Source organism: Pseudoliparis swirei, chromosome 16 (assembly GCF_029220125.1).
Source record: "Pseudoliparis swirei isolate HS2019 ecotype Mariana Trench chromosome 16, NWPU_hadal_v1, whole genome shotgun sequence".
Lineage (NCBI taxonomy): Eukaryota > Metazoa > Chordata > Actinopteri > Perciformes > Liparidae > Pseudoliparis > Pseudoliparis swirei.
The window spans coordinates 4,438,953-4,459,563 of NC_079403.1; the positions used below are offsets into that span (position 1 = coordinate 4,438,953).

General features: G+C 43.3%; 1 protein-coding gene across 1 annotated transcript in view; it reads left to right on the plus strand.

The window, feature by feature from the left end:
• The first annotated feature begins 3,876 nt into the window (after positions 1-3,876).
• LOC130206289 (collagen alpha-1(XVIII) chain-like) overlaps positions 3,877-20,611 on the plus strand; it is a 61,131-nt gene continuing 44,396 nt past the window's right edge. The window contains exons 1-2 of the mRNA XM_056434194.1: positions 3,877-3,980; positions 4,068-4,135. Coding sequence (XP_056290169.1) covers positions 3,970-3,980; positions 4,068-4,135 — 79 coding nt within the window. The 5' untranslated portion in view covers positions 3,877-3,969. The remainder of the gene's footprint in view (positions 3,981-4,067; positions 4,136-20,611) is intronic.

Genomic DNA, 20,611 nt, shown 5'->3' on the forward strand with positions numbered 1-20,611 from the left:
CTTGCATAGAAACACCTGTCTGTTACTCTTTGTCCGCTCGTCTCTCTCCCCACAAAAGAGTGGGCTTTCAACTCTGTTTACCACCAAACACACAGACTACTACGGCGATCTCGGATCACTCACCTCGACGAGTGGGTGTGGAGAGGAGAGTGGGGGTGTAGGGTTGCCTCGGCAACCCCACGAAATAGATCTATTTTCCTCGATTTGAGAATTTAACGCCCCTTTGAAGAAACGCCGGCTTTCCGCGCATATTTGTAATATGCTGATTCTGCACTTTTTGTCGCCAGCAAAATACCCTACATCAGTGTTCTTTTGGGAAGAAACATCCATCGAACAAAAAATACGCCTCAGCTGTGTTTTAAAGTGGACACAAACACAAACATTGACTGATGAGTTGAAAGCTTATTTTGGGCCAAACAGACCTCCATCATCTGCACCGACTCAGACACAATCTGGACACCTGGGAAGCAAAGTAAACACCTGTGAGCTCTCTGAGTCCATGTGGGGGTTCTAATGACCAACTAAACTCGGCAGATCATTACAAGAAGGTCTCCAGGCTGGCGTAACGGCCCCTTCTATTACTATATTTTATGGTGTCTTTTTTTATTTATTTTTATTTTAGATTCATGTTTGAACTTTGGCTAAATTGTGTTTATTATGTTCAGTGTATGCATGGTCGGCAATAAACCATTTTTCAGATTATGACATAATTAAAAAATAGATTAAAAGAGTTGGAGGTAGGTTGTTGTTGTGTATGTTATTGAGTCAATCAAATACAATACAATATTATTCTATATAATATACAAAAGAGAAAGACTGAAAAGGTATGGGTAGAAGCAAAAAATGCTTATAAATTCCCATCCTGAATTAAAAGCAAATAAATCAGAAAATGTAGATAAAATAAAGAAGAAAAAAATAAAGAAAAATAACCAAGAAAATAAAAAACAATATATATTTATATATACATATACATATATATATATATATATATATATGTATACATACGTACACATACAAACAGACATACTTCCACATACATCTTCATGTTCATCTGGTTGTAGATGTTTGACTGAGGTGTGTGTTCCTGTGTGAACTGGGTTATGATGACTTGAGTCTTAGTTTTGGTTTTATTCATGCTGTAATCTAAAAAAAAAATCGTAATTTGTATGTTTTTATATTGTCTGTCACTGTTTTACGTTGTATTGTCTGAAACTTTGTAATGTGCTACTGCTGCTGTCTCGGCCAGGACGCTCTTGTAAAGGAGATGTTTTTATCTCAATGAGGCATTTCCTGGTGAAGGAACATTTTATTTGATAAATTTAAAATAAATAAATTAAAAAATAACCCCAGACTTTTCCCAGACTCTTTTTTTAGAGGATGAGCCCCTGATGTTGATTTCCTGGTATAAAACATGACATACACAAAACGTACAAAACACCCAAAACAGCTGTCATACAACATGAGTTGAGCTGAAATGTTTCAGCATGTCAGGAGTTTAATAACAACATATTCATATGCTGTTAATAATGAAAAGGTACGTCTCTCCACAAGTCACCGAGTTTTTGAGATGAATGATGTCATTCAGGTTGGTAAATAAGGGAATTGGAATTCCCTTTTCCCTTTGGCAACGCTAACGGGTTGTGAGAGGCAAAGTTCCCCGTCCAACATGACTCAACTATTCTTTCCCTTTTAATATATTTCAACTCCATATTTAGGCTGAGGAAAATCAGGGCGTGTCAGACACCCTGACCCAGGATTCCTCATTCCTCACGAGCTCAAGATACGACCGTCTTCCGACGACCTCGGGGAGGGGAATTTGAGCCCGGAGAGTCCGACTCGCCGGCCTCGATGGCCGTTATCTGCGTGAGCCGTCGGAATCGAGGCCTGAACACATCTCTATCGGCACCCCCCCATCCCCCCCTCCCCCATACCGGCTCCTGCAGCGAGACTCCGGGATACTTGTCCGTGTTTGTTGCCGGCAAGATTCCATTTCGGCACTCGAGTCCAGACGCTGTGGCGCGCTAAGTCCTATTAGCTCATTGAAAGTGCATTCATGACTTCACATGGGGGTGTTTCCATTGCTAATCGACTAAACGCATCTCGTGTGCGTCATGAGTTTGAAATAACTTCTGCTCGTCTTCAAGGAAGCAGCGCAGGAGGTGTAGCTCGTCTCAGGACCACACCTCCATGCAGACGATGTGCTGGTGTTGGTTGCATCGGACTAGGACCGCCACCAGGTCTGGACCACCACCAGGTCTGGACCACCACCAGGTCTGGATCAGAGTCCATGCCTACTACCAACTACGCCATGACCCTGTTGAGACTCCGCCCACACCTCTTCTCTACCTCCATCTGCCTGATGGATCATGGAGGTCTGGATCGTGGTCCATGCCTACTACCAACTATTCATACACTCTGTCATACTCATTGAATGTGTTTTAACTCAAATGATTCCTTTTGGTCACATGACGTCTATTGTTCTGTCCATCCTGGAGAGGGATCCTCCTCTGTTGCTCTCCTGAAGGGTTCTTCCCTTTTTTCCCCGTGAAGGGTTGTTTGGGAGTTTTTCCTGATCCGATGTGAGGTCAAAGGTCAGGGATGTCTATGGGTACAGATTGTAAAGCACTCTGAGACACATTTGTAATTTTTGAGAATGGACAATACAAAATAAACTGAATTGAATTGAACCAAGATGTTGGGGTTCAAGTCAGCAGCTATTAGATATTCGGTATCTGTAAGCGTAGTATTATCGAAGGAGTTTAAGTTACCTCGGAGTCTTCTACCGTGGAATGGGCGACACGTGGTTTGAGGTCAACATGTGGATCGGGGAAGTCAGCCTGAAGGCCCGGATTCACATTTCTTCTGTGGACCGGCCGTCTCCTGTGGTCATGCACCTTAAGATCGGGAAGGAGTTTACTTCACAGGGTGCAAGGGGTCATCTTTAGGGAGAAGCTGTAGGAGTTTAGAGGAGAACCAATGCTCCATTTGAGATGTTTGGGAATCGGAACAGGTCCCCGAGACAGGAATTCTGGACACGTCCGACCGGGCGACTTGAGGAAAAACTCGCAACAGAATGGGATACGATTTCCAATTTGGCCAGGAATGCCTGAAGATCCCCCAAAAAGGAGCTGGGTAACATGTTTGGGAGAAGGAAGGAAGCCTGGGATGACTTATTTATGCTGTTACCCTCCCGTCTTAGACCCTTATTACGCATTAAAAAAGTAACGGATGTAAAACAATGCATGTAAATGCTTTCATTGCCTGAATGCAGATTTTTTTCCCGATACATTTGTGCACTCTTTGGAAAATAAAGCGGAATTGGCATTTTGTAGTTTGGCACTTTGACAGTCTGGTTGGGATTTGCTTTAAACAAATTCCTGTAATGCCAGAGATAATTTGAGCTTTTCGTTTAACTGGTTTTCATATCTGCTCTGATCCAACCATAACTCCTAGTCTTCACTAGTTTTGAGGTTGAGGCTGCAGCTCCCGAGGCTTCTGCAGCCAGAGGCCGAGGCCGCCGCCGAGCTTTAAAGCACGGGGAGAGTGAGAGAGAAACCACACCGGTGAGGAGGAGCAGGAGGAGCAGGAGGGGGGAGGAGGACTTAACCGGAGTGTGTTAATTTGTATTTGGGGAGTTGTGATGTCCGAGGGGAGGGCCGGATTAGAAAAGCGGCGGTCCGTAGAGAGACACGAGGGGTCGTATTTCAGCTTTTTTCGCGAAGGGCCCCTTTAGTCCGACTCACTGAAGCTGCCTTTGTTTGACCGGGGAACCAGAGAGAGAGAGAGGAGGAGGAGGAGGAGGAGGAGGAGGAGGAGGAGGAGGAGGCGGAGAGAGTGAGAGGCTTTTAGTTTGTGACTGAGAGAGAGAGAGGCAGAGTGAGCTCCATCTCTCGCTCTCTAACCGGGGGCTCGACCGCACATGAGCAGGACAACTCTGGTCGGGATCTGAGCTCCACGCCGTCGCTCAGGATGACTTCACGGTAAATGGAAGGTTGAGTTTGAAGTGGTTTCAAAGCAACAGTCGGTCACTTGTCCAACTCCTTTCTCCTCCTTCTGTCTTCACACAGCATTCCCTTCTGGTTCTTTGGATTACTTCTCCTCGCGCCGCGGTTCTCCTGCGCTCAGCTGTTGGACGGTACGTGCACTGTGTGTGTGTCTGTTTATTGCTGAATCATCAGTTTTCTTTCCATTTCTTCTTCTTCTTCTGCTGTTGGTAAACTTTCTGCTGGCTCGTGAGTTCTCATCTGCTGAGATGTGATGAATGGGGCAACTGTTGCACTCCCGGTCCTGGACACGGATGTTTTTTGTATATTTAGCTGCAGGATGATGTTATTTTGACAGAGATGCTCAAACATGCATTAAACATTTGGCACGCCGTGCTGTCGGGACATCAAAGGCATGTCGACGAACCTATTAATGAATGTCATAATTAAGTCGAAATAGTGATGAAATATCCAGAAAGTCCAGCAAAATTCTCTGTGAATTCAATATTTAGACCCAGCACAGACACACGTTCAGCTCCCTTCATATTAAACTGTTATTACAGTGTTATCCACATTTTCTCTTTCACTGCATATCATTGTTTAATGTTTATGCTCATGTCGATGATGTAGAGCAGAGACCATTGGAATGCCTTTAGGGGTTTCTGAAAGGCATATTTGGTTTAAGACCCCCCACATGTGATAAGATCAGTCCGTCCCATGGGATGCTTAATGTTGAATTGGACTGGGTCCAAAGTTACTGTACATTAAACAGTTTATATGAAGTATAGCGGACTGGAGAGTCAAACATGGCGTCCCCCTGAAACCTGTAGGAACCTTTTAGAGGAACTCCATGCCATCAGAGCCCGTATAGAGTATAGAGGGGATGGGCACCGGCGGGCTTCTGTGCTGTGTGACGGTTTCGATTACACCGTGACGGACATGTGTCTCAGAGCCCCTGCAGTCTGTGTCTGACTGTTTTCACAGCTTAAATCTAGATTCTCCTCCACGACGGACGGATCAATCGGGAAGCCGTCAACGTGTTCCCAATTAGTGCCCGAAGGAGTTTCTTTTGTTCCCACTGGGTACAAAAACCTCTCGTTGACAGCCGTGGTCTTGCAGTCAGGGGAAGATGAAGTAATGCTGCTGCGGTTTGAACGTGTGCGTTTGGAAAGTGTCCGTCAGTGAGATGAAGGTCACCGTCTGAGAGCTTCATTTCATTACTGTTCATCCTTGAGAGAGGCCCGGCCGACGCCACGGCCGGCGTCAGCGCGCTGGAATCCAGAGTGACATTTGAAGCTATGTGTGTGTGTGTGTGTGTCTGTGTTGTGTGTGTGTGTGTGGATATCTTGACCTATGATTAACGTCGACCTCCGTGCCACAAAAGCATCATTGTCAAGGCCCGGGCCAAATCATTACGGGGTTTCCTTTTAGCTAACGTGAGCCCGCGTAGGCTAACTGTGACATTCTGAATTAAACACCAATTTAATGGCTCAGAAAAGTGCAACCACTTTGCAATAAAACCCGAATTATGAGTGAGTTTTGATTGAAAAACAAGTTGTTTGGGATGTTTGCATAGCTTGACTGAGGGCGTGTGTGAGCAGCTGGTGGGAGTTCAGTTGATGTCCGACCAAAGAAAGTCTTTTTAAAGTCTGATTTCATGGTCCACTTTCCTCCACTCTAGATCCTGCAGAGCCAGAAGCTCCGCTGTCAGGCTGTATGTGTGTTTGCCATATTCATAATCCTCTGGCATGAGTGTGTGTGTGTGTGTGTGTGTGTGTGTGTGTGTGTGTGTGTGTGTATGTGTGTGTGTGTGTGCTGGCCCACTTGCCAGAGAGAGAGGGGGAGGACCGGGGACAAATATTTCCAGCTGTAAATATTCTTGAAAACAGAGCTGTCTCCGTGGCAACATTCACATTTCTGTGTGCCGGCTTGCTGAAATATAATAAATATAAATATAACCCGAATGAAAACACCCAGCACGCCGCGGCTCTCGGCCGGGTTACGGTTACCGGTGTGTTTCCGATGTTTTTAGGGCGGATGCAGCTTCCTGCGTATGGCGGAAAAGTATTGCGTCGACGGAGCGACGACGAAAGTTGAATAATTTAGCGCGTGAATGAACGGGTGTGAGGAAGATGAAGCCGTGTGCAAAAACACGTCGGAGAGAGAATGAACGAACGCGTGCGTGAAGCGGGGACGTGCCCTCGCTAGCCGGCATCAGACGCAGTCGTTGATTTTTCGCGCGAGTAGATCCCATAAGCAAAGTCAACGTACAGACGCGAGTGGTTACGATAGACGCGGAAATTCGCGATGTCCTCAACGAGTATGAAGCAGAACTAGAGGTTAGTTCTTCATGGCGGATGAAGGAGATGATAACTGTTTCCACAGAGATAAGCCCCGCCCCCTCTGAGGCGCGAATGAAGCAAATGAGGCTCATGTGATTCGTTGGAAATGAGGGCGACATCTGATTGGTTGTGGGACGTCCTCAACAAGTATGAAGCAGAACTAGAGGTTAGTTCTTCATGGTGGATGAAGGAGAGGATAACTGTTTCCATGGGGTAAAGCCACAGAGATAAGCTCCGCCCCCTCTGAGGCGCGAATGAAGCGAATGACGTAAATAAGCCAGAAATAGTCGAGCGAGTAAACTCACGCTTTTTTGGTGTGAACGCAGCGTTAGAGGTTTGATTCTACACCAGATGAATCCAACTTGTAAGCCTGCAGATTCTGAACCGCGACTCTTCTCAGACATGTTGCACCGCACACGCGGTTTATGAGACAATGTTTGGCTTTGAGGAGTTTATTGTTACTTTTACGACTTAAGAATCAATATAAAAAGTCGGTAGGAACATCAAGAGCAATAAAAAACTTAACAATTAGTGAATTAATGCATAAGCACATATACAGATGATTGGTTGCAAAAGACTGCTAAATGAATAAATGTGATGAGGTCATTGAATGAATGAGACATGTAATACATTTCTGTTCTCATTGCAGTGGAATATCTTATCAAGATGTTCAAAAAGACATCAAGTAAACAAACACACACAAGTGTGTTTTTCCCTCTTCATCTTCAGGAAGCCTCTGTTGTTTCGTAATTCTACAGAATAATCATAAACACATGCTCTTGGTGCTGTTGATCTTCATTAACGGGCAACATGTTGACGAACATATATCATCTTCAGCCCGGTATTACCGTTTTTTTTCTTCTTTCAATCATTTTATTTGAAGTTTTTAACAAGTTACACCAGACAATCAAAAACAACAACGAATAAATACAAATTACATAACAACCAACTATACGAACAATCAGACAAGGAAGAGAAAAAAACTAAAATAATAATAAAATAAAAGATAAAATAATATAAATATAATAATAATGATTTATGATTCATGTTTGTGTTTTTAATTTTTTTAAATTAAATTAAATTACCGTTTTTTAATATCGGCCACACCCACCGTAAAAAAAAGGCGACACATTCGCTCATCTGCTGAACACGTGGCCGTTATTCACCAACGCTCGTGTTTTTAATGACGTTGATGGAGCGAGCGTGAAGGCGATCCGGGATAATGAAGACGATGATGTGGCCGATGGCTTCTGAGAATGCGATTATGGCGACGACGTCGAGGCAATTACGATAATGACGGAGATTATGATGACGAGGGCGACAGTGAGAAGTCGATGATAATGATGATGATGCGAGTCCTCGGAGATCGCCGACGTGCTTGAACACAGAGTCGTTGGCAGTGGGATGTTTTTAGAATGAAACTATTTCATAATTGGAGCACATTTGATCTGGAAGATGAAGCTGTTTGGTCACAATGTCACAGATTTTAGTTCCTTTGAAGATTTGGCCTCCAAAACAAAGCAGATAGCGCTCCTTCCCCCTCTGGAGTTATCTGAGTTTTAAGCTAAACAAAGTCTGGTCTGCTATCAAAGGCTATTTTCTTCTTCTTTTATCTGTTGTTTGTTCAAGGGAGGTCAACTGAGTGCTTTTTTACTCCCCCCTCCCCGAGCTCAAGTTTCACAATTATTCAACCCCAACCAACCGACGCATCGCCACCACAAAGTGAACCGGAACCAACCGGAGCTGCTTCAGGTGCATCTTTGTTCTGCAGGAAGTTTATAATGCACAACCCACAGAAACATGGAGGGGCCGTCTGGAACCAACAAGGGTTCTTCAGAGTGATGCCATAGAAGAACCATTTTTGGTTCCATAAAGAACCTTTCAACCAGGGTTCTTTAAAGAACCATTTTCTTAAAGGGTTCTTCAAAGAACCTATTTAGGTGCTTCAAAGAACCTTTAAAACATGGTTCTTGAAGGCACTGTCTCTGGTTCCATGAAGTACCTTTCAGATGAGGGTTCTGTAGAGAACCATTTCCTTAAATAGTTCTTCAAAGAACATATAAAGGTGTCTCAAAGAACCTTCAAAACATGCTTCTTGAAGGCACCGTTTCTGGTTCCACAAAGAACCTTTCAGATGAGGGTTCTGCAGAGAACCATTTCCTTAAATAGTTCTTCAAAGAACCTATAAAGGTGCCTCAAAGAACCTTCAAAACATGCTTCTTGAAGGCACCATTTCTGGTTCCACAAATACCATTCAAACCAGGGATCTGTAAAGAACCATTTCCTTAAATTCAAAGAACATATAAAGGTGCCTTAAAGAACCTTTAAAAAATGGTTCTTAAGACATAATTTCTGGTTCTACTAAGAACCTTTCAAACCAGGGTTCTTTACAGAACCATTTCCTAAAATAGTTCCTCAAAGAATTTATATTGTGTTTCAAACGAAAGAATGGTCGATGCGTGACGCGTCCGCACGATGTTGTGTCATCAAACGGTTTACAGCCTCTCCGTGCAACACGTTATGTACAATCATTTGTTGTTGTTGTTGTTGTTGTTTTCGTACGGAGGTGGTGGCTTTGGCTCATTTCTCTCTTTTCTGAATTCTGGAAACCATTAGCGAGAGAAAGCCGACTCCTCAGCGTGCCTGAAGAGGAAGATGAGGGTTTCCTCTCTCCCGAGTACATCGGAGAACATCGGTTGAAAGTCAAACTCAACAAAGGTGGGGGGGTGGGGGTTGGAGGGGGGCGGGGTAGGTATCGGTGACGCCTGTCGATGTGCTCATCATTACTGTAAACTGAGTTTAAGGAAGTAATGTGGAATTTCACTCCATTGGGTCTTGATTCTGACGAAGGCCCCCCTCCCCCCCCTCCTTCGGTTTGGCTTGCTGAAGATCGATGAAAGTCGTCAAACACGTGACGTCACGATGTGTAACTCGAGCTCGGTGAGAATCTCAGCGCCGGCCAACAACGACCTCACCGACGAGGCAGAGAAACAGATTTTTAAAGCCGTCGGCGCTTTTCCTCTTCATCGGACGTCCAGTTCGGTTTCCCGTCCACCGCACGATGTTACGACGAGCCGCCCGGTGGGAGTCAGGCCCGTTTTTTCTCTGCGCTCGGTACCGTGAGGTCACGACATGAGTAACGTTTTACATGTCAGATGTTTGGCGGAAGGAAATCACTAAAACCTGCTCTCTGGTGTCGGGTCACGGGCCGCCGGCGTGAACTGGGAGAGCGCCGCCGCCGTTTGGCTCAAGAACATTTGAGCGAAATCGTGACTATTTTGAGGGATTTGTCCGATGTCGGGTCACACCTTTCCTTTTTTACGGATTCATCAGCGGCCTTCAGAGTGATGCCATAGAAGAACCATTTGTGGTTCCACAAAGAACCTATCAAACCAGGGTTCTTGAAAGAACCATTTCCTTGAGAAGTTCTTTAAATAACCTATAAAGGTGTCTCAAAGAACCTTCAGAAATGGTTCTTTAAGACACCTTTTTTGGTTCCATAAAGAACCTTTCAATCCAGGGTTATTTAAAGAACCATTTCCTTGAGAAGTTCTTCAAATAACCTATAAAGGCGTCTGAAAGAACCTTCAAAACATGGTGCCTTAAAGAACCCTTTTTTAAGGTTCTTTGAAACGGTTCTTTCAAAGAACCTTTAAAAAATGGTTCTTTGAGACACCTTTTTTGGTTCCATAAAGAACCTTTCAATCCAGGGTTCTTTAAAGAATCATTTCCCTAAATAGTTCTTCAAAGAACTTTCAAAACATGTTTTTTTGAAGCGGCCTTCCAACTCCGTTTTTTTAATACATTTTATCACCAGTAAAAACTGAAAAGTTAATACAAATATTTTCCCAAGACCGGACAGTTGATATCTTCTCTCTGAATTATGAACAGATTGATAACGTTTGTTCACGCCGCCGTGTGTCTGCACGCTGGAGGAAACGAGACGTTGTGCGTCCCAGCTCCTTGAATGTTTTACTTTCATATCGGGTCCAATGTGACGTTCCATCTCCCTCCGGCTCCCCATTCGCCCTCTCGCTCATAATCGATGCAGCGTGTCGTCTCCGGGACGTCCTCGCACGCCACGTACACGCCATGCAATATAACAAATTAAAATGTAAAAAATTCTAATATTAAAAAAATATATAAAATATTTAAAAAAAATATATTAAAAATAAATGAAATGTTACAAAACTGTAATATAGAAAAAATGTAATATGAAAAAGTAAAATATAAAACAATAAAATATAAAAAAATTAAATATACAAAAATAAAATCTGAAAAAATTAAAATAACAAAAATTAAATATGAAAGAATAAAATATTAAAAAGTTAAATATGAAAACATATTAAAATATTAAAATATAAAATATAACAATATAAACATATAAAACATAAAAATATAAAATATGAAAAAATATGCATGGAGGGTGAACAGAAACGACTAAATGCATCCTTGGACAAAACAAGCCACTTTTTGCCCGGTTGGACGAGCTGGATGAGGACAAACACAGGATGTGTTCAGGATGCGTTCTGAGTGGAAATGCAGAACGTGTCACTATGACCTCCGCCCTTTGTCCACTAAAGCTTTATCGCTGTCAGTTCTATTTCAGAAAAGAAACTCACAAGCGATCTTCAATCATACGTCATTGTGTGGGAACACATATTTTAAGCTTTCCACCTGAAGTTATTTAAATTCCACAATGTGACTCATCTGTACATCCGCATCTGCCTTTATGTTGTTGTATATTGAAACTTTTTTTCGGCTTTTATTTAAAAAAAATTATTCACATGAGAAAGATTACAAACTAATGAGCTCCTTTTCCCGCTTAAGGGGGTCACATGACCATACAGTCACATGACCATACAGTCACATGACCGTACAGTGAGATGACCGTACAGTCACATGACCATACAGTCACATGACCATACAGTCACATGACCATACAGTCACATGACCGTACAGTGAGATGACCGTACAGTCACATGACCGTACAGTGAGATGACCGTAGAGTTTTTGTCAGCGTTTAAAGGTGCAGAACAGGAAAATGAGAGAAAGCTCAGAGGCGCAGGCCCTCGACTTGAGGATAGTAAAACGATGAGCTCGGAAAAGAGAAACAGGCACCGATGGAGTTCCCTTGAGCAAGGCCGAGTGAAGATCTCCTCAGTGACCCGGGTCCAGAGTCAAGGGCCCCTGACCCAGCCTCAGGACGTCCGGTGTCCCTCCAGGAAGTTCAACACGTAAGCCTTCCTGCACGTTTGTAGGAAATAGCGCCGTCAGACGGGATTAGAGGCGCATCGGAGCTGAGATTTACGATTATGTAAAGTGGCCTGAATGAGCCGAATGTTGACTTTTTTCTGGGAGAGGCTCGACCAGAAGAAGACTGGAACCTTCTGGGGGACGGGAAAGAGTCCGTCAGGGACAAGCAGGTGTCTGTTCATCAGCGTGGGAGGAGAGAGAGGGAGGGAGAGAGAGAGAGAGACAGGGAGGGAGGGAGGGAGAGAGAGGGAGAGAGAGAGAGAGGGAGAGAGACACAGCTACAGGGAGCAGTTCAGGGTCACGTGTCTTGCTCAAGGACACATCGACTCGGGCGGGGATTGAACCATCAACCCCTGATTGGAAGACAGACCTGTAACCACTGACCTACAGATACTATGTGCCTGGGCATGTGTGCATATGTGTGTAGAAGTGTTTAGATGTGTGTAGAAGTGTGTAGATGTGTGCAGATGTGTGTAGATGTGTGCAGATGTGTGCATATGTGTGTAGATGTGTAGATGTGTGAATGTGTGTAGAAGTGTGTAGATGTGTGCAGATGTGTGTAGATGTGTGTAGATGTGTGCATATGTGTGTAGAAGTGTGTAGATGTGTGTAGATGTGTGCATGTGTGCATATGTGTGTAGAAGTGTGTAGATGTGTGTAGATGTGTGCATGTGTGTAGATGTGTGCAGATGTGTGTAGATGTGTAGATGTGTGTAGATGTGTGTAGATGTGTGCATATGTGTAGAAGTGTGTAGATGTGTGTAGATGTGTGCATATGTGTGTAGAAGTGTGTAGATGTGTGTAGATGTGTGTAGATGTGTGCATATGTGTGTAGAAGTGTGTAGATGTGTGCACATGTGTGCACATGTGTGTAGATGTGTGTAGATGTGTGTAGATGTGTAGATGTGTGTGTGTATATGTGTGTAGATGTGTGCATATGTGTGTAGATGTGTGCATGTGTGCATATGTGTGTAGATGCGTGTGTAGGTGTGTGTATATGTGTGTAGGTGTGTGTGTTAGTATATGTGTGTATATGTAGATGTGTGTAGGTGTGTGTATATGTGTGTAGGTGTGTGTATGTGTGTAGATGTGTGTATAAGTATGTAGATGTGTGTAGGTGTGTGTATGTGTGCATATGTGTGTGTAGAAGTGTGTAGATGTGTGTAGATGTGTGTATGTGCATATGTGTAGATGTGTGCATGTGTGTAGATGTGTAGATGTATATGTGTGTATGTGTGTGTAGGTGTGTGTATATATGTGTAGGTGTGTGTGTTAGTATATGTGTGTAGCTGCGGTTAGATGTGCGTATGTGTCTGTATGTGTGTGTAGGTGTGTGGATGTGTGTATGTGTGTGTGGACGTGTGTAGATGTGTATGTGTATATATGTGTGTTGCTGTGTGTATATGTGTGTAGGTGTGTGTATGTGTGTAGATGTGTGTATAAGTATGTAGATGTGTGTGTAGGTGTGTGTATGTGTGTAGATGTGTGTATACGTGTGTAGACGGGGTCTCTCCACCCCCCCCTGCTTGTTTGTCCAGCGTGTTGCGTGACCTTCAGGATGTGGATGTGTCTCTTGACTGAAGGTCAAACCTCGTTTGACCTCGGGGTCATGTTGTTGTTGTTGTTGTTCGGGGTCGAGTTAATCATCCGTAAGAAAAACTCTATTTAAATTCCGTAGTTTGGCTCGGGGTCGCCGGAGGTCACGACCCCGGCAGTTATTACCGCCACGTGGCCCTAACCTGGAGCCTTCGTGGCTCCAGCTGAGTCTCCTGATGGATGACGTCTGGTCATCGGCAAACAACAACAACAACAACAAAAACAAAAACAAAGAAAATCTTCAAAGTCCGTCTTGAATTTAAAACCCTTTACCACAGAACCTCAAACTGTTTGCACACCGCCCCGATGGGGTTCTGCTCGGCCTGAGATGGGAGGCTCCTGATTGTTTCCCGGTTGGAGGTGGGATTAGTGGTGGTGGTGTGTGTGTCATTGTGTGTGTGTGTGTCACTAGGTGTGTGTGTGTGTGTGTGTGTGTGTGTGTGTGTGTGTGTGTGTGTGTGTGTGTGTGTGTGTGTGTGTGTGTGTGTGTGTGTGTGTGTGTGTGTGTGTGTGTGTGTGTGTGTGTGTGCTCAGCTGGTCCGCAGCTGCGTTGGTTCTGAGCACACAAGTCGACCCGCTTCCAAACCCATTAACGGTTTGGTCTCAGTTGACATCAGCCAACCTCTCTCTCTCTCCCTCTCTCTCTCTCTCTCTCTCTCTCTCTCTCTCTCTCTTTGCAGTCCTGAGGTTCTGTTCATTCCACTGTGTGTTTATTTACGTAAGAAAATTAAATAATACAAATAAATAAATATACCTGACGGCCGACGGTTCCCGAGCCGCTGAGTTCTCTCTCATCATTCTTATGACGCTCTTCAATAAAAAGAGTTTCCCAGAGGGATTCTAACCCACAGCCTCCGGGTCCATGAGGGCTGTGTGGGGGGTTCTGGGTGTTCTGGGTGTTCTGGGTTCTCTGTCGTCATCTTCACTCCACTCCCGTGTTCCAGTCCAAACGCGTCTAACGAGCAGCTTGTGCTCTCCGTTGTTCCCTCTCTGTAAACGACAACATGAACGTCTGAGATCACGATGTGAGACGTGTCTTTGATCGGATCGGGAACGCTGGAGGGCAAACACACTGCGCCGCGAGAGAAGAGTCACACGGGTCTGCAATGAGAAGCAGGTCTCACAAGGTTCGGTTCTGACGGAGCCGAGCAGAACCGAGCAGCAGAACCCTCCACGTCTAGAACATGGAGATCATCTTCACATCGTTGGATCAACAATGATCGATGTGGATCGGGAGAGCAGAGCACATTGATTTCTTCTTCTTCTTCTTGTACTTCTTCTTCTTCCCCTCTTCCTTCTTCTTCTTCTTGTACTTCTTCTTCTTCTTGTCCTTCTTCGTCTTCCTCTCCTCCTTCTTCTTCTCCTCATCCTCCTCTTCTTGTTCTTGTTCGTCTTTTTCTCCTCCTCCTTCTTCTTCTTCTTCTTCTTCTTCTTCTTCTTCTTCTCCTCCTCCTCCTCCCCCTCTTCCTTCTTCTTCTTCTTCTTCATTCCTCCACTCACACATGTTGTTTCTATCTTTCATGCTTTAATCTTTTATTCTGTATTATTTTATTGTAAGGTGACTTTGGGTGACTTGAAAGGCGCCTCCAAATGAAATGTATTATTATTATTATGATTATTATTATTAATATTATTAATAATCACACCAGACGCGACTTTTAAAAGCGCAGCCGCACCAAAAAACGCCTTGGCAAAAACGCGCCGTGCAAAACAGCCTGTGGAGCGCAACCAACCGTCGATTTTTGGTTCACGATATAAAAAAATTAAAAGGAAAGAGCGCGGCGAATACCACCATCTATCCCGTGAATCCCGTCTCGATGACGAGCGCCATCAGTTGCACTTCCGACCGAGCGGGAGTCAGCTGGAGTCGTGTTTCCATTTAGAATTATAAAGCTCTTCGTAATTAAATACCGCTAATATGAGGTTCTCGTCGGGAAAGCAGGAAGGAAAGCCCGCCTCCTGCTTGATCCCATTGGCTGCCTTGAGCCTCCTGCTTGATCCCATTGGCTGCCTTGAGCCTCCTGCTTGATCCCATTGGCTGCCTTGAGCCTCCTGCTTGATCCCATTGGCTGCCTTGGGCCTCCCGCTTGATCCCATTGGCTGCCTTGGGCCTCTTGCGTCATCCGATTGGCGCTGTGAGCTGTCAGGTCTCTTATCGACAGGTGTGTGCCGTTCCTCATCAAGTCCAATCAGTTTAATTAAACACAGCTGGACTCCAATGAAGGAGTCGACCATCTCAAGGAGGACCAGAAGAAATAGATGGGAGTTCAATGTCACAGCAAAGGGTCTGGATACTTATGACCGTGTGATATTTCAGTTTTTATTTTGTAATAAATTTGCCAATATTTCTACATTTCTGTTCTTTTCTGTCAAGATGCGGTGCCAAGTGAACATTAATGAGAAATAAAAGGATTTTTTTTATTTTAGCAAATGACTACAATGAATACTTTCCGTACCCACGGTATAGGGAATGTGTCCGACAATACACAATAACATGAACAATCAATGATGATCAACACGAGAATTAAGAATATAAATATAAGATATAAGATAAAGTGCACAGACGGGCACATTTCAGAACTTAAGTCACTTTAAAGTGTATTTAAAGTGAATAATTACGTGTATTTAATTGTATTTAAGAGTATTTCAGTGTATTTAAGTGAACTCTTAGACAAACCTGGCAACGTGGCCAAAGGGAACCGATTGAATGTGACGTTGCCGTCTGAGGAGACTTCTGGATTTGATATCTTTCTCTCACTGGCAGCTAAAACTCGACACATAAACTCTGGCAGCAATTTCCAATTTCCACTCCGCAAATAATGCCGACTGGGGAGTCGCGTTGCTTTTGTTTTGGTTATTAAACATAACACGGTGCACCGAGAACTCTCCACAGAAATTTGTATCTGTTGTTTCCATTTGTTTCCCTTTTCTTTTACCCGTCTCGTGGGTTAGCTGAACACAACAGAAGAGACTTTGAAGTCAAAATAAAATCATTGTGAGAGTAATTAAATTCTCTTTTTGTCAGTCAGAGGAAGCCGTTTGGGAAGTTTGTTTTTACAAACTGGATTTTGACTTTTAACATGAGAAACACAGGATTTTTGAGGTGTAAAAAAAGACCGGATACTATAAATAAATAGCCATAACTAAAGTTTACTTTCAATACAAATCCTGGTGACTCATTTGGCATCATTATTTTAAATGAGCGGGTCAATATGACCCTGAACACCACACAGGTGTCTCATCTGTATTCATCGACATCACCCCATGAAAAGAGAAAAATTCAAAAATGCAAATAAAATTTAGGAGAAAATACACGTTATGGTAGACGAATGGAATTTAGGTTTTGATTTTTCCAATAGGCCTAAAAAAATAGTTTAAACATGTATTTTTCATTAAAAACGAGCCAGTTCTCCTAATTGATCTATTGAGGGGTGAATAACTCTACTCCAGTAAAAACTGATGGAATTATTAGTCTTATCTCTATTATAAAAAAGTTTAAAAATGCAAATAAAATGGAGGAGAAAATACACATTATGGTAGAGTAATGGAATTTATATCTAGATTTTTCCAATGGGCCTAACAAAATAGTTTTAACATGTATTTTTCATTAAAAACGAGCCAGTTCTCCTAATGGATCTATGCTCTTTGAAGGAGTGAATAACTCGACTCCACTAAAAACTGATTGAATTGTTACTAATGGTGTTGGTGATGAGGTAAAAACTATATTTCTTTAGATTTGTTTGACTCGGGAACATGAATATATTAATACAGAAATAAAAGTCGTATTCCAGATGAAAACACTTTAAAACCTCTTCTTGTTTTTTTCTTCTTCCTCCTCGTCTCAATAAAACTGATAATTCAAACATGCCTAGTTTCTGTGCTTGTGTCCTCAGATGCAGGTTTTTCAAAATAAAAGCTCATGCTTAACCTAAGATTGGGTTAAGTAAAAGTGAACCTATAAATGGTTAATAATGCCTAAAATCTTGACTCATGTATTCTTCCAGACTTAAGCGCTTGCATTGGCCAGATGGAAATGTTCCATGTATCTTTAGCTCTTAACTCTGTAACAGGTTCCTCTCCGTCCTCTTTTCTTTTCCCTCACCTCGTCCCCAAAGACATGTTTTCGATGGCGAGATTACACATCTGACGCTCGCCCTCCGGCTCGATGTGAACCCGTCTGAGGGATTTCCCGGCCTTCCGCAGTGGCGTTCTCCAACTAGATGACGTAACGGTCTGGAACAGGAACAGGGGGGGGTCACAGTTATGACTATTGAGAGCCTCGGTTTGTCTTGTAAGCCGGCAGCTTTACAGCTGAGCGCCGACACAGCGGTCCGGAGGGTTAGACCGAGCTCTTCCACTCGTTTACCATGGGGAACGTTCTCGCGGTTTTCAGAAACACGTGGCTCTCGTGTTCGTTGAAGCGGCAGCAGTCGACGATAACTTGAGGTCTGCCCCAACCTCAAAGGATAAAGTAGCCGATGGCTTTAAGATGTCACCATCTCTCTCTCTCTCTGTCTGTCTCTCCGTTTTATAATAAACAGGCGCAACCCTCCGGTTCAATGAAAAGTGAATTTAAGTGACTTTCTTTCTAAGGACTAAAAGAAGTCGGATTGTAAAGAAGCTTATGAGACAATGACTCGACTTCTCTCTTGATGTTTTCCCTCAGTAAACATTGTAAACATGAGTTTATGGTCTCAAATGCTCGTTTCAAGTATTCTTCTATACAGCGTGATGTTCATTTTGTCCAATTCACCATGACGACGATGATGCATTACGTTTGTATAGCGCTTTTCATGAAGCAGGGTATGCTTTGGGGGCGGGGCTACTGTGATTGACAGGTCGTCGTTGCTACCCAGAGTCACACTCCAAATCTTAAAATGGTTTGGAGATTATTCATATATTATATTGTACATATGTTTGTATCAACCCATAAGAGAAGACACTGCAACATGACAGCTGAATAACCCAGAGAGGTCAGATTAAGTACTTTAAAAATAAATGTTTATCGAGTTTCACTTCAACCGACGATGAGCCCGAATTCCCATCATTCCGATGTAAATACGTTCATATTTCCGTGTGTTTTTTTTTGCCAAAAGCATCCCAGAATAACATCCGTATAATCAGATGGAAGCAAAATCTTGATTGTGTATTTTCGTCCGGGGCCAGTCGGGCGTCCCAAACTATCCCAACAGGTGTTTTTGGTTTTGTCTTTTTTAAGCATTTGGAAGCAATTTGTATGCCTTGCCAGTACTAGGCAGACGGGATGGAACCAATTTGGTTTGAGAACTTGTATTCATGCCCCCAGCACACCGAGCACGCCGCTGTACGGAGGCTTTGGAAGCGGCTATTGGAGCAGAAATGCACCTGATGAATGAGAGCAGAGGCCATGACGACTGACCTGAAACTGAATCATGGAACAAAGACCAGATCTCGAAACGCCATGAGCGGATCCAGGGGCGTGTTTAGGATCCAAAGAAAGGGGGGGCCAAGCCCCAAGAGGGGGGGGGGGGGCAAGCCCCAAGGGGAGCGGTATGATCCGTTGTGTTTATCGCTTACGCATTTTTTCTTGGGTGCCCTAGATATCCATTGTTAGAGACAGAATCTTCTGGAGACACCTCCCCGGGTGAGAAAAAGAGCTCCGGGTCACATGTTCAGGATCAAAGAGCCCGGCGGGTACTTGGTGAAGATTTGTATGGACGCTAACAGCTACGTGCTATGTCCACTGTGATAGGAGGACACGGGTAGAGGCCCGCCGCGACATGTGGAAAGCTTTACGCCCAAGAACTCTCACTTCTACAGGCCGTAACATTCGCTTCCGGGTGAGGTCACCTGAGCGGTGGCATGCTTAAATCACAGTTGTCATGTTTATTAAAGGGAGAATAACGAGGTTGTCTCTGTCCATATGTGTGTGTATGTGTGTGTGTGTGTGTGTGTGTAAAGTCTTGGAGAGTAAAGATTAACGGCCTCACTTCCAGTTTCACGAACGATTTATTCCGCAGGTTTTAGTCAAAAAATATCGTTAAAAAGAGTTCCACTCAGAAGTTACGTGTCACGCTCAGTTGAACCCACTTCAACTGCTATGAGACTTTATAATAAATCCTCCTCAAATTGATCATCGATAAACCTTGCACCGCTGTCACTTTATACTTTAAAAACTACTTTATACATTTTCGTTTTTATAAAATGTTTTACATTTTCATTTCCTTTATTATTTAAATTCTTGTTCTGCTATTTAATATTTTTTATTGTATATTTGCAAAACATTTTTTGCTGATGCGTCAAGAAATTTCCCCCTGACAATAAATAAAGTAAAATATAATCTAATCATATCAAATTTGAAGAGAATTTGATGCTTTTTTTGATAGTTTCTATTTAAACATGTAGGATGTATAGATGCACATTGATATTTTATTGATTGATTATTGGACTTTGGAAAAGAGGACACGTGGGAAGAAACAATGAATATGTCCTATTCTCGTTTTTTGCAGTCATTTTATTGAATATTTTCTGAATGACTCGTGCATGTTTCCTCAGAGTCACGAGGAACAACACAACCTTTCCCCGCCGATAAAAAAAAAAACATCCCGCGAGCCTCACTGGCCTCTTCCCATGTCTGCGACTCGCTTTAAAAACTTCTGCTCAACAGGATGCCAAGTGCGAGAGCTAGTAATAACAATATAATCATGTTTACTCCACTTGTTTCACATTTGCTGTCTTAAAAAGAAAGAAAGAAGTCAAACACTTGAAGTGGAGCTAAGACCTCATAGCTCCGATCGTCTCTAACGCCCTTTGGCACCGCACCAACATCTGTATGAAGTGTTTCTCATTAGGACTCCATGATGTTGTGGAGATGCGAGGATGTTCCTCCGCGGAGCAGTATATGTGAACGCAGTGTGAATGCGGTGGATGGAATCAGGTCGACTGTGTAAACAGCGGTGATGTCATCACTGGCGTTTGGCGATCCCGAACCAGGGTTCGTACCGTCATGGAAAACCTGGAAAAGTCATGTAATTTGTTTTATGTTTATTTCCAGGCGTGGAAAAGTCCTTGAAGAAAATGAAATCCCAAAAGTTTGGGAAAAGTCATGGAAATTATTTGTATTCATATGTGCATTTTTGCTAAGTTTTAAATAATTTATGTTTTTTTAAAGAAAGACGCTCAAAATATAAGCAGGCATACGCTCTTTCAAGTATTTCCGGTGGCCATAGCAACAGTAGCTCAGGGAAGCGGTCGGGTTAATCCACTATGCCAGGGAAGTGTAGCTTTAAACCATGTTTGGTTGGAAAAGTACATGGTCATGGAAATTTGGTTAAAAGTCATGGAAAAGTCATGGAAATTAGTCAAAATATGTCGGAAACCTGGAGAGTGGTCGTCCTGTAACAAGGTACCGGTTCGATTCCCTGCTCTCCACCATTAGTTGCATGTCGAAGTGTC